Source organism: Humulus lupulus, chromosome 3, assembly GCF_963169125.1.
Source record: "Humulus lupulus chromosome 3, drHumLupu1.1, whole genome shotgun sequence".
Lineage (NCBI taxonomy): Eukaryota > Viridiplantae > Streptophyta > Magnoliopsida > Rosales > Cannabaceae > Humulus > Humulus lupulus.
The window spans coordinates 21,075,627-21,093,406 of record NC_084795.1 but is presented as its reverse complement, the minus strand read 5'-3'; the positions used below and the strand labels follow the sequence as shown (position 1 = coordinate 21,093,406).

Below are 17,780 nucleotides of genomic sequence, written 5' to 3'. Positions count from 1 at the left end.
TCCAATTTAATTGGGATGTCTTTGATCCTCCTCCGCTATCCATTTGGGGGAAAAAAATTTCTATTAGCTGATTAAGTTACTTAATTCATGTTTTCTCATCCAAAATTGCACACAAAATATCTTATATATTAAGTGCTAATGTAATAATCAAAATATTTTCAATTTTCAGATGAAAGACATTGATTTTTCCACTTAATATGGGGATGCAAATAGATATAAGATTCTTGAAGTTATAGGGAAAGGAAGTTATGGAGTAGTTTGCGCAGCTACTGATACACAAAGAAAATAAATAATGTATTCAAGCATCTCTCCTCAGGCCGTCTCTCTCCACTGCTTTTTTCGAACTCACACTACCAATCAAGACAAGTCTGATGCTTCACAAGTCAAAATGCAACAAGCTTAGTCACCGCAAATAAACATGGTGACCAAACAACCTTCTGTGATGGTCGTTGACATGAACACCAATCCATACTACCAATTGCAAACGAAGGTCGATTAGATGACTACCATATACTCTAAACTGTTGCATGCGCAATCGCAATTTGACAATAAAGATGATAAAAAACAATAAATAAAGACAATGCATTTCAAAATTTAGTTTAATTAGGTAATATGAATTCCAAAATGATTTTTTTCTCATGGAATGGATAAAAGGAATGAAGAAGAAATAAAGAATGAATATTGGAATGAATCTTAAATAAATTTTTTTAATTTAATAAATATGTGACTGCCATGTCATTAGGTAGCCTTTTAAAAATTTGAAAAAATTAAAATTTATTTTTAGAAATATTAATTAACAACTATAAATATCAACCATTGATTTTAATCCAATGGTTAAAATTAAATTAACCATCTATGGGTAGTAACTATTAAGAGTACACTCATGTATATATATATATATGAGTATATTGTTAAGAAAAAAAGTTTGCAACATAACAAAATAATATTGTTAAGTATATTATTTTTTGCTCCTGATTGTGTGGTATTGTTTGCCTTTTTTTCTTTACTAATTTAGAATTAAGTAAATTACATATAACTACTTTATGTTTTCAAATCTTGAAAACAACTATGGATACATACATGAAATGTAAATTGGCCTCACAAGATAATATAAAATTATTTACATATATGTTGATGAATGATAATGGTGAAGAGAAAACTTGAGGCCTTACACAAATATGTGAAATATGGGAGAACTGTGATGGAGAGAAGAAAAAAACCACTTGCAACAATTTTGGACAGTCATATGATAAAAGTGCAATCAAACTTTCAAGCTTTATTGAGACATTATTACAAGATGAAAAAAAATGCTCCAATTAATTATAAAACTTGGCATGAGGTACCTGCTAAATACAAACTTGGAATGTGGAAAATCAAACATGTATTAATTATTGTTTTCATGATTATTTAATTTAGTATTTTATGTTAAAAGTTGAAGTAAGTATTATGTAATTTAAATATTTGTTTATTGTATTTATTGCTACCTAGTATATTTAAATTTGTGAATATTCAGAGTTTAAATTCTTGTAGGAAAAATTTGAAATTCGTCCTCATGCTAAGAATTGGACTTTCAGAACTTTTGGTAGGAAATTTAGAGCTTGGAAATCTTTTCTTACAAAAACTTATTATTTGAAGAACTTATCTTTTGAGGAGCAAAAGAAATATAAAGACAAACAAGTATATGATGATCAATGAGAGGAACTAGTAAAATATTGGGCAACAGAAAGTACGCGCAATAGTATTTTTCATTCAAACTTTTATTAACTTGCATTATTTTTATTGTATTTCAAGAATTTTTTACGAACTAAATTTTAATCTTTAATATTTGTTTAGATAAAGAGTGCTAAAAAAAAGACTAGACATGCAGGAAAAAAAATACAACCATACATCTAGCACAAAGAGTTTTGCTCACCTTAGAGCATTACAGGTAAAATTTATTTAGTATTTTAACATTAAAATTTGAATATTGTTTCAAAATTAGGTCAATTTCATTGCCTTTTAATTAAAACAATATGTTCTTTTGTAGAAAAAGGATGGTTTAAGTACACCAACACGTGCAACCATGTTCAAAATCTACTACTAAAAAAAAGATAAGAGCATTGCTAACTAGAAAACAAAAGAAGCAATTATAGATCCAATTATTTTTAATTAATGTGTTATTTCTTGCTTGCTAATTTAGTTTAATCTTAACTTACACGTTTACAATATTAAATCAATGATAGTTACATTTACAAGAGAAAGAAGAATTGAATGATGATGAATCAAAAGAAAAGAGTACGAATGACGTTTTTTCTGAAGTTATAGGTAAATAAAAATATGGATCAATTCCCATACATGGATTTGGTGTTTAGCCCATCTGATGTGTGGAAGGATAATTCAACTTGGAGAAGAAAGCAAAATGAGTATGTAGATACTCTGCAGTCAAAAGTAAATGATCCAAAAGATCTCAAGTTCAAATTCTCACTAAGACTATTTTGGGCAAGCAAAATAATGTCAATGAGATATCTACACTTCAGGTTAGTCAAACTACTAATTTTTCATTTATTTTGATTATTGACAATAAGTTGTACTAACTACATTAAATATATTTATGTGCACCATTTACATTGTAATGAAAATGCTACATCTTCACACTTGGTTAAGATTTATTTTATTTTATTGATTTTTAAGTTACTAACCTATAAACTATAAATAGTTATTTTGCTAAATTATTGTTATATATGTAGGACATAAATGCTAATACCTTACATAATAAAGAAACTCAACGTCAACTATTTTTTTCATCTTCAGCATATGATACTTTTGTTGTTGAGGTACTATTACTATATTATCATTTTTTAAAAATAATTAACTGGATCCTCCACTATTGAAATTATTCATTTATAAATGATGCGTGCAGGTTGGAGAAGTAATGAATCTTAAGAGTGTCACTAGTGAGGTTGGAGAAGTAGTCAAATCTTAAGAGTGTCACTAGTGAGCCTGAAATAATTGCTATTGGTATCGTTTTAAGTAGTGATCCATCAAAGGAAGTTGGAGGAAAAAAGCTCGGATCCTTTTTTTTTTCTGATGTTATAGTAAAAGTTCCTATTAAGCCTACTGAACAACTGATTAAATGTCCAACAACATTTTAAGACAATTGGTCAAGTTATTGGAGCGCCTATTACATGGCCAACAACATTTTTGATAAGTTAAATAAAAAAATTAGAATAATTGTCTTCCATTAAATGTCATTATATATGTGTGTATATAAATAATTAAATATGCTTGTTATTCTCTTGCAGGTTCCAAGGGAATTAGATACACAATTTGGTGACTCAATGCTATGATTTTATGTTGTAGAAATTAAACTCATGTATGTATTTTTTTTTATAGGTGTTTATAATATTTCATTGTTTTTGTATATAGAAGTTTCATTATTGTTGTTGTTTTAAGAGATGTTATTTTGCTACAATTATGTATTATTTATAATAGTTATCAGACTTTGTTGTTGATTAATATGATATATTTGTGAATATTATTGAAGTTAAATTTGTATAAAAATATTTCAAAATAAAAAAAAATATTTAATACATGAAAAATAAAATAGAGGATTTATATGTCAAATATGTACTTAATATTCTTTTAAATATATTAAAAATATACTTTAATTACACTTTTACAAATGTCACTAAAATTATTTTTAATATAAAGAATAAATATAAAATTTATTATAATAAATAATATAGTAAAATTTGAAAATTTTATTAATTATTATTTAGTAACATTTTTAAATGTCATTAAAAAATTACTATAGTTACATTTAAAAATATCACTCGCTTTTACTCGCATTCGCATATCTTACATTTACTATAAATGTCACAAAAGTATAAATGTTAACATACAATAATCACATACACATCATCTATTTATAGTATTAATATAATTAAAAAAGAGAAAGTTGTAAATAATTTAAATATATATTAAATAAATAAATGAGGTGTCTTAAACTAATTAGTAAGACTGTCCCCAATTTCCTATCCCCTCCATGCCCCACCAATTATTTTAAGACACATCATCTATTTATAGTATTAATATAATTAAAAGAAGAGAAAGTTGTAAATAATTTAAATATATATTAAATAAATAAATGAGGTGTCTTAAACTAATTAGTGGGACATGGAAAAAAAAAAAAGGTGGAATGCTATATTTAGCCTATCTTATAAAAGTTCTAACTCTAATGGTATTCCAAAAAATATGCCAACGGTACACAAAAATATTAATTTTGTGGGAAAAAAATTTGTTGTCCCCAATTTCCTATCCCTTCCATGTCCTACTAATTAGTTTAAGACACCTCATTTATTTATTTAATATATATTTAAATTAATTATTTACAACTTTCTCTTCTTTTAATTATATTAATACTATAAATAGATGATGTGTCTTACAATAATTGGTGGGACATGGAGGGGATAAGAAATTGGGGACAGTCCCAACACCTCATTTATTTATTTAATATATATTTAAATTATTTACAACTTTATCTTTTTTTAATTATATTAATACTATAAATAGATGATGTGTCTTACAATAGTTGGTGGGACATGGAGGGGATAGGAAATTGGGGACAACAGATTTTTTTTTGTTTATGTAATTAATAAGCTGAGTAACAGCAACATGATTCCCCAATTTCCTATCCCTTCCACGTCCTACTAATTAGTTTAAGACACTTCATTTATTTATTTAATATATATTTAAATTATAATCTGCTGTCCTCAATTTCCTATCTCCTCCATGTCCCACAAATTATTGTAAGACACATCATTTATTTATAGTATTAATATAATTAAAAAAAGAGAAAGTTGTAAATAATTTAAATATATATTAAATAAATAAATGAAGTGTCTTAAACTAATTAGTGGGACATGAAAGGAAAGGTATAGGAAATTAGGGAATCATGTTGCTGTTACTCAGCTTATTAATTACATAAACTACATTTCAAACTACATGATCCTACGTTCTGGCTAGCCAATCAAAAGCCATAAAACATAAACAAAATATTACATAATAAAGAGGAGAAAGAAATAAAAACAAAGAAATAATCATTTCCTCCACTAGAGGAGTTGGTTCTAGTAACATACAGCACTAGCTCTTAATTAATTATTACACGACCTTGACTTTTTCTTGGAATACTCAAACATCGATCGATCAGACACAATTGGATCGGTTGAGGCAAGACACCATTGACAAAAACTCTTTGTCAGCTTCAAGCTTAGCCATTTCTTCGGGTTTCAAACTAATGTACGCCTCTATTCCATGGCCCGTTTTATCGTCCATGTAAGCCACTACATTCTTGAAACATCGAGCAGCTGAGCTAACCCATGTGGGCTTGCCCCACCCGAAGTCAGCTTCGTAAAGTGGAAATCTACACAAACTAGTGAACACTAATAGAACCAACTCCTCTGATTTCACTTCATTATTATTTGGTTTGAGAGAAGCCAAGTACTCATCTCCCTTGAACCGAAGACTCTCCACAAAACCCTTGTCGAGCTTTCTTACGTCTTCACCCATCTTCTTAGCCAGTCCACCAAGATTACTTGTACCGGACGCAACTGTCGTGGAAGTACGATAATAGTTTCCAAAAGAATGCTCCCGCAATGGAGGATCGAACTTTGGACGAAGATTCACAGCTTGATGAATAGTGAAAATGGTCTCGCACTGTTCGGATTCAACCCTAGTCGCAGCCATGAAACGGCTCCATATGAAAGTGGACAGGACCTCAACACGAGAAGGACCTCGAGTGTTATGTTCTAATAACTGATTTGTTCTAATTTCTTTGTCGTATATGGATCGTAGAGCCTCAATCGCAGAAGCTTCAAACACAAATCTCTTTGTTGCAATTGTGTTAATTTTTTTCATATGACTATTTTCGTTATACCAGCTTGTATTCTTTGGAGGGAAGAGCTCAGCTGAAGAAAATTCAGGTCGAATAACGCAGTCACCACGAGCAATGGCCATCCAATTTTTGATGAAGACAAGGCATGACAAGGCGTCCGCAAGCCGATGCGAAATGCATACACCTATAGTGATCCCTCCGTTTTCAAAGATGTTGAGTTGGATTCCAAGGGGTAACTCGGCGAGTTCGTCGAGTTTGAAAGGACAGAGCTTATTGAGTACTTCAGAGGATGATGAGACTGTATCGTTAACAACATCAGAGAGTTCACACTTCCGCACTCGAGCTTCCAAGAAGAGAATTCCATCGTCGTTGCAATAGACGAAATCGTCGTTTGTGAATCTTCCGGCTAGAGGGTAGTAAAGGGTTAGGACTTGGGACAAAGATTCCTTGAGCTTATGGGATATGTTTTCAACGAGGTTGGGCTCGTTGATGTGATCGTTTAATGCGTAGAAGTAAAGAAAAGGACTGTAGCAGCTGGGAGATAATTGATCGAGGAAAGAAAGCTGGTAACGGCGAAGATGGTCAGGGGTGGGAGTAGAGGGTTTGATAATCTCTTTAGAGATTATTTCAACTTCAACCTTCATATTCTTAAACTTTGTGTAATTTAATGATTGCTTACGATTGTAAGTATTGATGTCTATATATATATATTTATATGCTCCTCTTATTTATATAAATATTTATATATTGAGACATATAAATATATTGTTCCTAACATATATATATATATAAATATATATGTTCCTTTACGTCTTTAACCAGAGGAGTTTTGCACAAAAAAAGATCCGCAGATCGAGACTCTGGGCCGGCCATGTATAGCACTAATATACAACTAAATATGACTATATATATGCGTGTTAATGAAATGAAAAGGTACAATGGAGACAAAAAGAATATGTGTATTGCTTTGATAATTAAATCGTAACAGTGGAAATAAAACAGGCTATATATTGAAGGAATCAGAAGATTCTCATAGCTGTATTGTACCAAATGTCTTCGGACAAAGGTAATTAAGGTACCACTAGATAACTAACAATTATTTCTAACTTAAAGATATCCAACATTATATAATAGTTGGCATATTAGAGTGGTGTAATGATATATTTTAATACTTATTAAATTTAAATGTGTGAGACTCAATATTAAATTACACCAGCGATATACTACATTCTTATGTGGTGGGCACCCCTGATACCCCTTAGCAATTCTGAATAACTAACAATATGATTATAATATCTAAAGCTAATATTTATTCACTAATAATGTGAAATTAATATAGAACTAGCAAACATAGATGTACATATATACTAGGTAAAAACAACGTGCACTTATTTAAACATATATTTATTTTTATTATTTTTTAATTATCATATAAATTTTAAATAAATAAAAAAATATAATAAAAATAAATCAATTATGTTTAATATAATGTATGACATAAATGTATTAAAAAAATTTAGAGCAAAATATTGTCTATAATTTTAATAAAAACCAGTTCACATTTTTTCAATATATAATAAAATAAATTACAGTTCTATAATATTTATAAATATTATAATCAATAATCTCTACGTATATGACATCTAAACACACTATTAATATAGATATATATATTTACATGACATATATAAATTACAATAACATTTAAATAAATATGAATAATAGAATAAAATAATAATAGAAAAAGTCATAATGTAGAGTAGTATACATGCATCAATTATGAAATTCCGTTTTTAGTAATTACCAAATTAATTAAACCAAGTGAATTAATTAAAGTGCGGAATGGTAATTAACTGTTTACACATAATACAGTTCTGTCGGGACAGAAACCAAACTTGTCACGACAGAAACTGAACACAATAAAAAGACAGTGCAAAATAATAAAGAACACAGCGAATTTTTACAAGGTTCAGAAACCCTTTCGGATAACCTAATCCTTGGGGCCACGCCCAGAGAATAAAACCAATTAATAAAGAATCACAAGTACAAAAATATTGACTTAAACAAAACAAGACTCCCTCTTGAGATTTGCCGCAACTTGTTGTACTTCTCTTCACTAATCTGATCTTGATTGAAACGCTCAACCACTTGAACTCCCTTCAATGGTCAGCGAGTGCTTGCATCCTCCCGACGCAAGGCTTGTAAAAAATCTTCTTCCGAAGACTACAAACGCTGTGTTCGAATTACAATGTGTATTCACTCATGAACATGGTATACTCACCACTAAAAACTAAACACACATAATTCTACAAGATCACATGGATACTTATGATCTTGAATACAAAGAGGAACTCTCACAAATATTACAATAAAGCTCACGAATAATGTACTAAAGAGTTCACTTTTCTCACTGCCTTTAGAGCCCTATTTATAGAGTCTTTTTCGTGCTCACAAAGGCAGAGAAAGAATTCTTCTAATAAAGGCAAGAATCACAGAAGTTATTCTTGATTGTCGAAGAGTTGCCTTATTTAGAAGAAGCTGATCCGACAGATGCGATATCGATGGGGACAGCTCAGACCTGTGTCGGATCAAAACAAGCTCAAAAAGGAAACAATAATTAATGACATTAAGAACCAGTTTCCTGATTGCAATCCTTGAGCTGTAAGAAAATATATCAGCAAATAATCCAAAAATAACTTTGGGTAAGTACCGAATATTTGCAATAAACTTTGTTTCCTTTATAAACAAAAAGAGACAATATATGCTAAATAAGGAAGCATATTATTGACCAAAAATCACACAAAAGGAAAGAGGGTTTCCGAAAATTGGAATAAGGGAAACCAAATATTTCCAAACAAATCTGAAAAATATAATAAAGGAAAACAACTATTTCCAAAAATTATAATAAAAGGAAAACAAATATTTTCGAAAATTATAATAAAAGGAAACAATTAAATCAACCAATTTCTCTTTTAAGAAAAAAAGATATTTCTATAAAAATGCCAATTATAGGATTTACAATCTCCCCCTTTGGCAATTTTATAGACAAGGAATATCTATTTTTAAAAGATCCCTGCAAAACACAAGTAAGTGCTTAAAATCATACACTATAAGAAAATGGGGTCTTTACCTACCAATTGTAAGTGTAGGTAAAACTAGGCTAATGGTGGGTAATATGGTTTACCTACCAATATTGAATTGGTAGAGATTGGTAGGTAAAGATTAGTGGGAAAAGAGTCTTTACCTACACTTATTAACACTGGTAGGTAAAAGAATCAGTGGACCCCACTAAGTTATAAATCAATTGATGAGTCATCAGATGACGTGTTTGATGACATGACATCCTACGTGTATGCTGACATGGTTTTTTTTAGTTTTACGTGTCTGATGATGTGGCATCATATGTGGCATCCTACGTGGCATCATATGTGGCATCCTACGTGGTGTCATTTTATTAGCCCACATAGCATTATTTTATTGGTCTGTTACACAATTTATATTTTGTTCAAATTTAATGGTTATGTGTAGGTAAAAGATAATAACAATTATTTATAAATGTTCTATATTAGAAATAAACTAGAAAAAAACCATACAATAATAAAATGTTTAGTGCTAAATTTCTTTATAATGTTCAATACTAAAATAAGACATAAAGTTATCATTTTAAAGTTACCCCTACCAAAATAAAAAAAAACTTCATAAAGTTCATTCCTTAGTAAATTAATGTAAATAAACTAAGAATCATCTTGTAACTCCCGAACTGAAAAAGATAGCGACTCTCTTAAATTTGCAGCTGAAGCTTGGTATGTTGGAGGTGGTGAAGGCGGTGCCATCAAATTGTTATGACGAAGTATATATACAAAGGCGGGAAATTGTATCATTAAGTCGTTCAACTAACTCTTCATAAGTTGGTTGATTACCCACAATATTTTCACGATGTGAAGTAGAAGTTGTGACACTAGGAGACCGTCCCCACCCTCGCAAGTATACCGAATCACGTCCAAGTACACGCTCCATAATCTCTTTATCAGACAGTTCTTCTGGAGGATGTTGACCACTTAACACCATCATTTTATCCTAATAATATATTTAATTAATTATTAGTAAGAAATATATTAAATAAAAATTTAAATTACTTACATATAATGGCCCGAGCTCTATTCCTGTAATGCCCTGGATAGCCAAGACCGTTACACTGTGTGTTTATAAAGTGCCAGACTTGCTAATCAAGTCATTAAAGTAAAAGCGTGCTACCGGAATAATAGAGGTACTAGGGTTAAAAGAGTTTTGGTCTCAAAAGTTACGTTTTCATTACTAGACATTGTTTATGTACATGGGATCCCAAAAATGACAGTTTAAAAGCCATTTACAAAAGTTACAAAGTTTAAATACATTGACTGGCCATACTAAGGCAAAAACGAGCTGTTAGGTAATCTTTGTCCTGACACACTCCTCGACCGTGGTGATCGAACGGCTGGCTATGTACATTTCACCTCGGAGCTCTCCACCTCAGGCCTGGTCCAGCTTGCCCTTGCCCTTACCTGCACCACGAAGCACCCGTGAGCCAAGGCCCAGCAAGAAAACACAGTAATAACAGAGCATGAACAACTAGCAAACAAGTCAATTACTCATATAGCATCTCATAAATTCAAGTATATTATCATTCAAGTATACCACATACTAAGCATCTCAGCTCAAAATACATAAAACACAGATGTTAACCAGGGCTAGCGCTCACAGGCTGCTCCCTCTGTTAACCTATTGTTTCTGGCTTCCAATGGCCAATTCGCGCTCCGTGCGCTAAAATCATGAACGGTACTCTTAGACCGCTTATACGTGTCCCTTGGCATAATACCAACGATGACACAATACAACTCTCGGGAGCACTTAGTCTCATCACAATCATACATTCGGGTGCAGTTTTCTTACCTTTCAATTCACTGGTTTCCGATGCCACGTAGCCACAAGCACGGTCCTCTACTCCAAGCCTCTCCAAAGTCCTAATCACAACACAAATATAATATTCTTTGTCATTAACCATTCCAAGACTACCTTCCCGGAACCTAACCCACACTCTCGGAACCCCCAAAACCTTAGAACAACACCCCGGAGACATCCCCCGAACCCCCGAAGCAAAGGTCAAAAATTGCCAAATGTGACACTCTGAAATTAGCCTTGTGCCGCGGCACCACTTCCTTGTGCCGCGGCACGCCTTCGCAGCCCAGAATTCTGGGTTTTTCCTTCGCATTTTCTCGAGCTCCAACCTCTCCAAATCACCCCAAACTCTATCCTAAGTCCCAAAACCAACTCTAAACCCTTAATAAACCTCACAACAACCCAAAAACATCATGCCCATGCTCACTCACACCTTCAATCCTAAAATTCACTCTTGAATTTCACACTTAGCAACTCAAACCAGAAAATTAAGAACAGCTTGAACTCAAACACAAACCACACTCCAAACTCCCTATACCTTAACAGAAACAAGCCTAATAAACACACAGAGACCTTACCTTGAATGATGAGTCCAATCTCCTGCTCTAAACCTCCTTCCCCTTGATTTCCCAATTCTGAAATTACATAAAACAAGCCACCAACTTGCCTCAATTCGCATTCATTATCTAAAATTTCAGACTAAAAACTTGGATATATCATAATCAAGATCTTACCTCTGAATATCCTTGATCTAAGCTTGCTTGACAACTTCAATCCCCCTTAAATTCTTCTTCCAAAAGCTAAATTTAGTTTCTCCCTTCTTCTTCTTAGGTTTGCTCTTTCTCTAGGTCCCCAATTTCAGCATAAACCCATTTCTCCAAGTATTATACGTATATCATATTTTCCCTTCAGCTAATGATCATTTATCCTACCAAATGACTGTTCTACCCTTCCACTAATACCCCTTCCTAACTAAACCTCAAGGCCATACTTGTCTTTTCACCAGCTTTGCGATTCTACCACTTTCCCCATAAAACCTGTTACTCTCTATGGTTACTAACAGTTACGCAGGTTACCAAATTACCAGTTACTATTATCTAGTTTCCTAGGACCGTCTCGGCACGTGCATCACGTTGGTATCATAGCACCCACGCGGTACGTTTCACACATCATAATTATCACATAATATAATTCACATAATCATATAACATGCTTAAAAATCATAATCATGCATCTTAATCATAATAATCACACATAATTCCCATCATGCCCTCCCGGCACACTAATCAAGGCCCTTAAGCCTTATTAGTGAATTTGGGTCGTTACAATTCCAGTCCATCATTTCTCAGCATCATAATGCTTTAGACACCATGTCTCAATTTGATACAATAATTACAAGATTTAACCAAACTTTCAAATATGATTTCAGCTCAGAAAGATAATATATAAAAGGAGTCGTTTCTACAACAATCTAACAACCAATGTCAAAAATATCCAGTTCACAGGCATGCCATGAGCAACACAGTAATAAAAACCACAAACTACAATATCATCACACTAAAACCACAACTGGAAAAACACAAAAATGAATCAAATAATAAAAACACTTAAAAGGAGAAGATGTGTACCACTTCAACGATTATGACTAGATCATCCCAATGTTTCTCATCTGCTAGTTGAATTGCAACACTGTCACCTCCATAACTAAGCAGGAACTACTAGTATAATAACATATATAAATTCTTCAAGATTCATTACTGGCACCTCCATAACTAAGCAGGCACTACTAGTATAATAACATATATAAATGCTTCAAGATTCATTACTGGCATATACATGCTTTAAATAAATAGTTAAACAGTCACAGAAAACATTTCTAGACTATTAGATATTAACTATTAAGTTTGTAAGGTATACATACAAAATTATAAATGGAGAAATACTACTGATAATGGATACTATATACATTATTACACTACATATGGAAAGAATATATATTTATAGATGTTGCTAACTGGCTCCTTTTTTAGAGAATTTCAGTCCAATTGTAGTCTATCAACATGCCAGACAAAGCAAGCAGCTCAAACAACTGAATGATTAGAGTGATTGACGACTTAATTAATTAATAATAGTAATCATTCAACATTAATCACAACAAGCTATATAGAAATACAAGGAAAAGGAGAGACATTTATATAAACTCTCTATGACTTTCATTGTAATGGAACAATACTTTTACCATGTGGAAATTTGAGGCCATCAAATACTTTTGACAATCCCTTTGAAAATATATTGTTATAAGCTCCATCATTGATTGCCTCTTATTCCTCCACATGAAAATTAATAATTTATAGTTTTTAATTTGAGTTTAAATCTATGTTCAAACAAAGGAGGCCAACTCAGATTTGTTCAAATTTCAGTTTAATTACATTAATTTGTTTAATTCAGCTCAAGTATGAATTTTGATTATATATATAGGCTAACTCTCTCTGTTTTTAAATAGACGAACCCAACTCAGATTGCCAATACTTACTACACGTGAAGAAATATATCAAAACACTAAAATAAAAAAAATGATAATCACCACTACTAATCTTCTGTCCGATTCAATATAAAATACAATCACTACTACAAAAAGGGATTTTTAGGACTAGCATTACGAGTCCTAAAAAAATTTTTAGGACTCGCGGGGCGCGAGTCCTCTATTTGAGAGCCTTAAAAACTAAGGTTTTTTAGGACTCGCAACGCGAGTCCTAAATAATCTGGTTGAGTGCCTTTAATTAAGTTTTTAGGACTCGCAATGAGAGTCCTATAAAATCTGGTTGAGTGCCTTTAATTAAGTTTTTGCGAGTCCTACAAAATCTGGTTGAGTGTCTTTAAGTAACTTGCGAGTCCTAAAAAATCGGGTTGAGTGCCTTTAAGTAATTTTTTAGGACTCGCGGGTAATTTTTTAGGACTCGCTTTGCATGACCTTAAAAATAATTTTTTTAAAAAAAAAATACAACTACAATTTTAATTTTGATTTAAAAATATATATATCCATTTGAGTGTCGAATATCTATTAAAAGAAATTTGAAAAGAAAATACTAAAAAAATGGCAAAAAAAATTTACGAAATATAAATTTAAAATTTCTAAACATGTATTGTAATTAGCTAGCTATAACATCATTCATTTTTCTCTAACCAATTGTAAAAATGACATTGCCCATTCTTCTCTAACTTATCAATTTCTTGAGTAGTATATGGTTTGTCCGAGGTGAACTGAAAAAAAAAACAAAAATTTAATTATAATTATGTTAGTGGTAATAAATTCAAAGCATATATAAAAATTGTCTATCCCGTGGAAATATAAGTGCTCTTTTATTATTGTGGCAGTCATCTTTTTCATATTTCCACACTTACTACAAGGACAACAAATATAGTTTGGATCTTTGGCATGATCCAAACTAAATTTAAGAAACTCATCGACCCCTTTTATATATTCTACTGACATCCTATCAGCTGACATCCATTCTTTGTCCATATTGCGCCTATTTGTTTTAATAAAAAATTAAAATTAAGAAAATAAAATAAAATAAACATACAAAACAAAACTAAGTACAAAAAAATCTATAGAAAATCGGGCAGCATATCCCCGAATTTACTAGCCTAGCCATCTGTCCCAATCAACACCAATATGTCAAACAAATCAAACAGCACACAGGTTTTCATCCATATATCATCGCAGCACACAAAATTCTCAGAACCTACTTCACTAAGACATGCAAGTTCTCAATCTTCCGTTATCACCACAGCACACAGAATTCCCAGAACCTACTTCACTACGGATGAATATCTAAGATATTCAAACTCCACTAAAGTAGTACAGTTATCATTCAAAATTGTAAAATATTAAATTTTTTAAAAACTAAATCAAATGCAACATACCTCTTGCAATTAGCTACCAATCCAATGCTTTAAAACCAATCAAAATATTAACCTATTCATTTTAATCAACATTATAAAACAAGAAAAATGTCAGATGTTGACATGCTCTTTTAAAAAAGTTAAAATCAACACAACAAATATATGCATACATACTTGTATATTCTTTTACAAGTCACACTTGTATCAACAGCTATTACTTTGGAACCAACTGGATTATCAGTGTTTCCTGCAATGTTGAGCCCTGAAGTAAAGAAATCATCGGCATTGACTTCCTTTGGATCCTTGCAAAACTTCCCATTCACAAACACTGCTCAAAATGAGTAATGTTCGTTAGTAACAGATAGAGGCTAGTAATTAAAAATAGTTACAAATGAAAATTATATAAAAGTGCTGTGCTAGCAGGTAATGTAAAAAAAAGGAAATGAGCACTCTTCATTTTTTTTTTTGGTAAACTGGTTAAGCTCTCTTTAATCTAACAGTTTCTGTAGTCACAAGTGAGAGCTATTGTAATTTAAACTGGCATGAAACCAAGTCTATTTATAGTGTGATTCTCTCTAACCTGAACCTAACTAGTCCATGTTTTCTAATCGAAGCAGCGAGTAAGACTTGGAAAAATGTAGTCTTTGGTTGTTATCTATTTAATAATGAAACAAAGAATCATTCTTCAACCACTGCGAAGAAGTTTATTTCATTTAATTTGATCATCAATCTTTTTTGCTTCATTCAATGACCAATTGCAAGGAAGTGGTCATCTTTCTCTCTAGTAGTATTACTTAGCTTTAAGTGCATTTTTAGCCACTTGTTTGATTTTAATTAGAGCTGAGAATCTATTTGATTTTATTTGTAATAAATAAGATATTACCTGCCTTTAGAATTTAGATGTGAAAACAAGACTTCTGTTAAGTAGAAACAATTCCATGTCTTGCTTGGGGAGCACTCTATAGAATTTTCACATATCCTAACTAACACATAAAATTCAAAACAACCCTTTTTTTGTCAACACACAAACAGTGCTTTTCTACCATCTCATTAGTTTTTCTGGCCATTTTACTACATTTATTCTCTAAAAGAAATGTGCTAAATTAGTTAAGTTGTTCTTAAAATGTCATTTAGGACCAACAAAAGATGAGCTATAATAGTTCTTTCCTTCATACGAAAACTTGGACTGGTTGAGGATACCCTTTGAGGCTAATTAAGTTGTAGCAAAAAAATTAAAGAAGTGGCATTTAGCATATTCAACTACAGGTTCTCTCATTCCAACCATGATTTGCTTACATATGCAAATTTACTACTTCTAGATCTAGACATGATTAGATATATATAGTAATAAAATATTTAATTTTTTAATAGTTGCAGGCCATGAAATCTCTCTATCTTCATTACAAATCTTGCTTTTTATCTATTTATTATATTTATCTACATTGAATAAACAACCATCATTTTCCTGTGGATAAAAGTCTCAACTGGTTCATATTCAAATAAGGTAGTTAGAGGAGCTTTCATTTAGATAAGTGTCATATTTTCCCAAATTGATCTCTAGAGGATGATGTGACTGTTATATGCTATGAAATGTATCTGGTGCAACACTTTCTATATATGCTATGATCGATTGCTTAGTCTGTCAAATATTAATTATTGCCTTGGACTGCTTCAAGTATTTTTAAAAGAACGTGTCAAATTGAAACTTCTTCTGATGTAAATTTTTTCCTCATTTGAGTATTTTCTTCTCAATTTTTTAATAATGTTTTTCAAATTTAGTCCATATGATCTTTTGTTTCTGCTAGTATCATTTTCCTGTAGTATTACTAGCCCACCCACTGAATAAGATTGTACTTTTTTTTTTAACTCTGCAGTTAGTTACAGTAAAACCTCTATATATTCATTTTTTTTGTAGTGTACTAATGCATCAGAAATACCAAAAATATGTTAGTCTTGAAGAACAGCTCCAAAAATGGTGCATAAATCTCCAACTTAAACTCAAGAGTTCTCTGATATGACATGACCATTAAGAGAGATCAGAAGAATGGGCAATCAAGTATTGACAAGTAAAAACAATCAATTAAAAAGAAAGTCAGAAAAGAAATTCAGGCATTGTGTGATATGCTCAAAATCACCAAATCAAATTTTTTTTCTTTTTATTCACAAAACTGGATCCCACAGTTTGAGAATGTAACCTCAATGGCATGTTTTCAGGCTCGTTCAGTCAACTCTGTTATGGAACTAGTGTACTATACAGTATATATATACATAACAGGATATATATAAGAAAAGATGTGTGGTGTATATATATATAAAAGCAAATAAATACATACCTGGAAATCACCGAAGCACGCCGAGAGACGGAACTGTGAGCAACCAGCACCCCATGCCAAGAAGCACGCCACCGGCGAGACTGCTGAAGCCGGGAACCCACCTGCCGTCGACGCCTATCACCACCGTCACTGCCATTCACCTACAGCCGCCGTTCACCTCTCTACCAGCCCTAAATGTTGTGATTTTGAATAAATCCCCAAATGTATTGCTGATAGTGCTCTATTGTGTTAACCCGAAAATTTCAAAAAATTTGATAGCTTTTTTTAAGTGTTTTATATAATAATTTTAAGGACTTGCTTGCTTTGGGAGTCCTTAATACTCTTTTAAGACTCCCAGCGAGTCCTAAAAGAAAGAGTAGTAAGGACTCTCAAAGCAAGTCCTTAAAATTATTAAGTAGCACACTTATTTTTGAGCTTATATTTTTTTAGGACTTGCATATTCTTTTAGGACACTCATTGCGAGTTCTAAAAGAGTATTAAGGACTCTCAAAGCAAGTCCTCAAAATTATTAAATAAAACACTTATTTTTTTAGCCCAGATTTTTTTAGGACTCGCATATTATTTTAGGACACTCATTGCGAGTCCTAAAAGAGTATTAAGGACTCCCAAAGCAAGTCCTCAAAATTATTAAATAAAACACTTATTTTTTTAGCCCAGATTTTTTTAGGACTCACATATTATTTTAGGACACTCATTGTGAGTCCTAAATTGTGTTTTTTCAGGACTCTCAATAA

The 17,780-nt window shown here is 31.7% G+C and overlaps 1 protein-coding gene and 1 long non-coding RNA gene across 2 annotated transcripts; both read right to left on the bottom strand.

Moving 5' to 3' along the window:
* Window positions 1-4,940: 4,940 nt before the first annotated feature.
* Window positions 4,941-6,553, bottom strand: LOC133823764 (stemmadenine O-acetyltransferase-like). The gene has a single exon (XM_062256615.1). It carries the CDS (start codon window positions 6,514-6,516, stop codon window positions 5,185-5,187), a length of 1,332 nt encoding a protein of 443 aa, XP_062112599.1. The 5' UTR covers window positions 6,517-6,553; the 3' UTR covers window positions 4,941-5,184.
* A 7,652-nt stretch (window positions 6,554-14,205) lies between these two features.
* LOC133820990 (uncharacterized) lies at window positions 14,206-15,040 on the bottom strand. Its single transcript, XR_009887254.1, has 3 exons — window positions 14,888-15,040; window positions 14,735-14,786; window positions 14,206-14,337 (listed from the first exon to the last, which is right to left on the bottom strand). It is a non-coding gene; the product is annotated as an uncharacterized LOC133820990 (long non-coding RNA).
* Between the last annotated feature and the right edge of the window lie 2,740 nt (window positions 15,041-17,780).